General features: G+C 34.0%; 1 protein-coding gene across 1 annotated transcript in view; it reads left to right on the plus strand.

Moving 5' to 3' along the window:
- FAM199X (family with sequence similarity 199, X-linked) overlaps positions 1 to 6,603 on the plus strand; it is a 28,247-nt gene extending 21,644 nt beyond the window's left edge. The window contains exon 6 of the mRNA XM_045880959.3: positions 355 to 6,603. Coding sequence (XP_045736915.1) covers positions 355 to 525 — 171 coding nt within the window. The 3' untranslated portion in view covers positions 526 to 6,603. The remainder of the gene's footprint in view (positions 1 to 354) is intronic.
- The last annotated feature ends 266 nt before the right edge of the window (positions 6,604 to 6,869 follow it).

The raw sequence follows: 6,869 nt of genomic DNA on the forward strand, positions 1-6,869 counted from the left end.
TTGGTATTCAGTATTGTTTATTATGTGTTCACTCCACAGTGACGCCAATGTACCTTAATCTGGTAAGAAAAAAAAAAAAAAGAGGCTTGGAAATGACTGATTATCCATAACTAGGCAAAATGATCGGGTTTCAATTCTTCCTAAGATTCACTGGTCAAATACCATAAAAATAGGATCTTGAAGAATCATTTTCAAGTCTAAGCCAGTGGCTCACTTACTGGAACCAGGATCGTACTGCAGAGGAATTTGAACATCTCCAGAGATTCTGAAAATATAGAATTTGATCCATAAAGTATTCTGGGGTGGATATGCCAGAACTGAACCTTACTGATTTAGAAATTTGTATTTTGACAGAAGCGATCCAAGCAGCGGAAGTTACAGCAGAAGGCTTTACGCAAGAGGCAGCTGAAAGAACAGAGGCAGGCTCGGAAGGAGAGGCTCAGTGGGCTCTTCCTTAATGAAGAAGTGCTGTCCTTGAAAGTGACTGAGGAAGACCACGAAGCAGATGTAGATGTTTTGATGTAATAAGGGTGAATTTATCAGCATTCTTTCTAAGCATTTAAGTATTCTGTCCTTTTATTTGTTTACATGCATCTTGACCAAATTTTTAGTTAGGGCTGTGCTGATGTACCATTAATTTAGGCCAGTGGTTCTCAGCAGGTGGTCCCTGGACCAGCAGCTTCAGCATCACCTGAGAAGTTGTTAGAAATGCATACTACCAGGCCCCATTCCAGATCCAGTGAATCAGAAACCCTGGAGGAGGGGCCCAGCATTGTGTTTTAACAAGCACCAGGTTATTCTGTTGCACGCAGCTCTTGTTTTAAGAACCACTAATTTAGTAAATGTTTTGACTATTTAGACTTTAGGGTGGTTTAAGTGGACTTTTTCAAGAATTAGTACTTTTACAGTTTAGAGGATTTCAAGGTACTGCTGACAAGTAGTTTATTATGTCAGTATAGGTACGTACGTAGCGATCATAATTCAGTTTCCTTTTTAATGTTACAGTTCCTTAGTTTGCTTTTTCTAAAGGGCCATAGTATAATTCTCAATTCCTAGTGAAAATCCTTTTTTGAGGTTGTGGGGGTGGGGTGTGGATTGCTGTTTACAATAGTGCCTTCATTAGGTTTGGTTCTGTTTTCATTTGTTATTAACTTAAAGGTGTAATAACAGGCCCTAAGGTCTTTCCTGTTAGGTTTGTTTTTCACTTTATGTAAATTCAGAATCCTTTTGTAAGTGAGGACTACTGAGGAAATAATGTTATTAGTAGCTGAACTTTAGACTTGATGCTATATTGATTAATATTCAAATGGAGAAAGCAATTAAGCAAAACAACCGATTCTGCTTTTCCACTGCTTTTTGAAATTTTAGGCTGTGAAGCTGTCTCAAAGGCAAAAACTATGTCTTAAGTTCTTTTTGTAGGTCATTTTTTTTTTCCAGCACAGCTCTAATTTTTAAATATTTGGTATAACAGCTTCTGGCATGTGAACAGGTTAATGTTCAAAGTTAACTGAAGAAAACCCTTACAGTTCTCCTAAACTTCTCTATAAATCACTAGAAATACACAGAACAGTGAGATGTAGGAAAAAACCATAGCTTGTTGGCTGTTAATAGAAGTCTAATTTTAGATGTGAAATCATGGAGTTTCTTTAAATGTTTTCATGGAGAGTTTGTTATCATGAACATTAGGAGTAGTGTAATTCCTTTTCTTCTACCACATGTCTTTAAGCATTCACGTGGGTTAAAGAAGATGGAAACTGATACTACTGACAATCAAACTGCTGACTTTCATAATTTTCTTTTTATTGTGGATAACTTGGGAGGTAATCATGATTCTGTAGAAGGAGTTGTAATCAATGTTTTTTTAAACTCTAGAGTCAGAGGTTGATAGGATTTTTACTTTTTTTAACTTTATCATATCAAGTGACTCGTTAAGAAAGAGATAGACTTAAATTCTTAATTCTCAGTTGATATAAAGGCTTAACCTTGGCTTACAATCATGTGTTTTGAAAACTTGATATTATTTTAATTCCTTGAAGGTTAAAGAATTGAAACTGAGGATAAAAATTGATGTATTGCAGCTTTGCTGAGGTCTGTGGTATGGTAGATTACGAAGACTACTAAATTCATACTTAAAAATTTTACCTAAAATGAAAGTATGTGTATATGGTTATCAGTTGGATTACTCCCTCTGACTTTCCTCTTACCCTTTCTTTGATGCTCCTAGCCACCTTTAGAGGGCCCAAAGAGAGCTTGGGGTTAGACCCCAGAATACTTTGAGGAAGGTAACCCTCATTGTGTTTTCCCTTCCAAGTATAGGAGGAGTAAAAGGAGAGAAGAGCAAATCTGAATTTTCTACCTGCTCCTAGCAAAAGCAGAATCCCAGAGAATGACTTGTCTGTTCTCTTAACCTACTCTTCCAGGAAAACAGGCCACTTTTGGAGACCATAGAGCAGCATTTATCTGTTAAATACTTGGAAACAATTGACAATGACCAGTAAAAGAAAGTCCTAACAGGGTCATGATAAAGTAAGACCAATTTTTCCACTCTCCCAACAATCACAGTCTTATTACCTTAGATTTAACTTAAGTCACTATTAAACAAATTTACCAAAGCACCACAAAGCCAGTTTTAAAAGTTTATAAAGATTTGAGTGTTTATAGTAAAGTATGCCATGAAATTTTGTGTAAATCTGGATGCACTGTCTTTACAGTACTATAAATTAGAGATTGCCCATAAAGTTGGTTTAGAGGAGATTGAAAGTAATTCCTCTGATTAAAAGAAAAAAAATTAAAACAACCTGGGTTTGCTTGTGATGTGGAAGAGGGAGATTACAAAGTCTTTCTCCATCTCTCCCACCATAAAAAAAAAAAAACAAAAAAACAAACAGTAAAAGACAAAAGTTCTCTTGTTTTCGTTAATGTGCTATACTGTGTTTTTTCTGTTTTAATATCTCATGTAGATAATTCAAGTTGGAATTCTTTCTTTCTTGGAATAAGTAATAATTTATTCAGTCTGGTATATCTCTGAGTTTAAGACAAATCCAACTCATTATTTTTTCTTTTTAAATATAAATCTAAACTAACCAATTAATAAAAACGTGAGACTTATTTGCTCCAGTGTCCGTTGTCATCTGTAGAGAATGGACACTGGAGCAAATAAGTTTCTTCCCCCTTTAAACATAACCTTTGTTTAACTTAGGGCATGATCAAGTTCCCTCAGATTTTTTCAAAAAACATTTTATTAGAGATCTTTATGTAAGTTTAATTATATCTCAATAAAACTGGAAAAAAAGGAGCTCTTGTAGAAGTCTGTCAGTGCCCACCACATGTATGAACTTTGAGTTAAACAAAATGGCATGTCTTTTTCTACGGTTTTACAGCTGAATTAAAGTATGGCAAAGTAGTATAATGTTTAGTGGACTATAAAGAGCGAATTCATTCTGCCCTAACAAGAACATAGAATAAAATAATGCTTTTTTTCATGAGAGAGACTTGTCTCATTTTTTCTTAGGCTGGGGCAGTTTTGTCCATTTAACTATAGATAGGTATTGCTGAATTAATCCCAGAAACTGACTTGTAATTTAATGACTTTATGAATTGGGTGGAGACCTCATTTTATTTAGCTCCTAAAAGTGCTAATTCCCTCTTAAAGGAAAAATTCCTAGAAACTACTGTATAAAGGTATCCAGATTCCGATGAGCTTTAAAAATTGTGAAATTTATCATATATCTTCATATTTAAGCCAAAAATGTTAGTACTTGACAAATATAGAAGTCTTGTTTCCAGATTCTGTAGCAGAGACTTTTGTTCATGGCTTACTTTATAGCCTCATGTGCCTTAAAGGTGAACTCTGTACTTTTTCTCAATATCAGGCTTTTTCAAACTCAAAAATAATCTAAATATTGTAATTTGTTTTATAAAATCCCCATGCTGTTGGATATCAGTAAGCAAAAACATTACATTGAACCAATCAGTGGTAATAGTGTATAACAAAACAGTAACCTTTCAGATTTTAAATTTCATTACCTAACTTCATTTTTGGCCCAGCTAGGTCATTGAAGAACACTGAAAGTTACCTTAAGTAGAGCTTAATGTATTCTCTCATTTTTTTCCCCTGAAAAAGGTCATAAGCCAGAATGCTTTTTTAATGCCAGGTAATTCTTAGTATCTGGAAAGATAATTTTCAAGACAAAAGTACGTCAAGAACAGAGATTATATAGCAGCTTGATTCTCTTAGAACTTTAGGGATTCTTTGCATTCATTTGTGTAATAGCTGGAACACTGCCCTCCCCTTTAACAGATTACCTGTTAGCTCTTCTATCTTCAAGAAATGTTTGCTTAGAATTGGGAGGGGGTTACTTAAAGTCAGTTTATAGTTTGAGACAGTTGATAGGAAAATTCCCAGTTGTATTTCAAATATGGTATTGGTGTTGAGCACACTGACATTCAACATGTCTAAACTTAGAGGTAAATCTAATCCTGAAAAGGACTGTTAGTTAGAAAATAAGTATTTGTATACACATGTATTGTGGTAACTTTGGATTCATTTTAAGTCTGACAAAGTAAGATAAATTCTATCTTTATAATGAAATTATGTTAAGTGGGTGAGAAACATCTGAGATATTTAGACCTAGGCATGTCTGTCAGCATAGTATCTGGAACATAGCTCCTTAGAATTCTAGCTTAATTCTCATTTCTTTGGAAAATTATTTATTTATTCCAAAGGCTTAGAAGGAACCCTGAAAATTCCTCTAATTTACTGGCTATTAATAGAGTACAGAAGTTGCATGCTATAGCTGCAGATCTAAGTTGACTCGCTAAAATTGTATTTTCATATTTTTTCTAATATTAAAATTATTTTAAGCCCCCCTCACAATTTTATTTTAAATTAGTTATTAATGTTCTAACCTAGATCACATGATGGTAAGTTAATTTTTAATTTGACATTCATACTGAACTCTGAAAAACTGGTTTAGTCTTCTCTGATTTCAATATATAGTATTTTTTCTTTATTGTCAGGTTTGTTACATCTTTGTGGTCAGTGGAACCTGTGGAAATCTGTGTTCTTTTTTTGTGGTGAGGGCTAGGGGTAGAAAAGAGGAGAATTGCTCTAATTATACATATGCATTTTGACTATATAAAGGTAGTTGTAGAATTAATATGTATAAATGACAAGTTAACACTTACCTACTCTGACTTGTTCTAAGGAACAGTGGCCTGAAGCCATGGCTTGTTTTCTGGAGCTGCTTGCTCTTCAATAGTAGCTGACCAATTGGATTTAAGTTTGGACTTTGGGGTTAGGTTATCTAGCTGAGGCTTTTAGGAATGGATCAGACTATGTCTGTTCCTGTAGTGGATCAATTTAATTTCCTCTTTGAGTACTCTAATTTAGGTATAGTTATTATCCATTCTAAATCTTTGTGTTGGGAGTTTAATAGGACTATTGTCAAAGGCTATTAAAGATAAACACAAGTATATATAAAACATTTCATTTCACGGATGGTTAAAAATTTCACTTTTTTTCAGTTTCAGAGGTTAGTTATGTAGCATCAATTTCATAACCAAAGCAAGTAGAAAGTTGACTGGTTTGGAGAATCTTCAAGTAGTCTTAAATACTGTAATGTATCAGATTGTTAACCAGGATTTTTTTCCTGTATTTCTGTTAAATGTATTACTATATTAATGCACTTTTGTATATATAACTGTCTTCTGTACATTCTGTACTTACTACAGTGTATATAAAAGCTGTTTTTCCTGAAAGCTGTAAGGGAAAGACAATAGCTGTAACACAGGTCGTTTCTATTTTGAGTTCCTTCTTGTACTTGAAAGTAGTAGTTCTGTAGTTAAATCTCAGTGTGTATGTATGGTTGTAATTAAAACTGGCAATGTGGCAGAACTGTCTTTTAAAGCTGAATATCAGACTGAACAGTGTGTTGTTTTAGGTATTAAAATCTCTTGTAATATTTTAATTGTTTCTTTTGATGTACAGTGAATTTTTACAAACCCCACTGCTGCTTACTACTTTATACTTCATAATTCACTGCTTTCCATGTTCCATCCCAGCACATTTATCAACAGAGAAGAATTAGGTCTCCTCTCTTTTGCTCACAGTTTGGTTAAGGCTCCATAAACTTCAGTTTCGTTGAAAGCCAGGATTTCCATTGGCAAATCATTTTTTCTGGAGAGATCAGATTTCTAGAGAGATAGCATTCATAGCAAGTGAAAATTCAGTCTAACTTTTGTTTACAAAAAATCATATCTGTTTTCCTTATATATTAATCTAGAGTCTTTAGGTTATAATTATATAAAAGAAATGTCTGTGAGCAGTTTTATATAGTTTCAGAAGCAACTTAACTTTCAACAGCAACTTTATCTCTTGCCACTAGAGGGAGGTCTGTGGTTGCTCTCCTGAAAATGTCTTAGCTGCTTTTCTTTCGTTTTTAATTTCAGAGTTTGAAATCAGCCTCATTTTCAAAATTCCTTTTGTGATATTAAATACTTTCATTGATTAGTGGAAGGTAAGTTAATTGAGCTTGTTTAATAAAGCAAATCTTATGCTTTTCTGTAATCTTCAATTTTTAATAAATGTGAGTTAGCTATTAAGTGAAACGTGTGTGTGTTTTTCTTCTCTTAGGTACTTTAGAACTGTACTGTCCACTGTGGTAGCCATTAGCCATATGTGGCTATTTAAATGAATTAAAATTTAAAATTTAGTTCCTTGGTCCCATTAGCAATACTCCCAAGTGCCCAGTAGCCACATATGGCAAGAGGCTACCGTATTGGAAACCCCAGGATACAGAACACCTCCACCATCACAGGAAGTGTCTACTGGACAGAGGAAGTTCTACTAGAGATTTGATGGTTTATAT

The sequence above is a fragment of the Mirounga angustirostris genome, unplaced genomic scaffold (assembly GCF_029215605.1).
Source record: "Mirounga angustirostris isolate CCGP_5_RB_7025 unplaced genomic scaffold, mMirAng1.0.hap1 SCAF_11, whole genome shotgun sequence".
Taxonomy (NCBI): Eukaryota; Metazoa; Chordata; class Mammalia; order Carnivora; family Phocidae; genus Mirounga; species Mirounga angustirostris.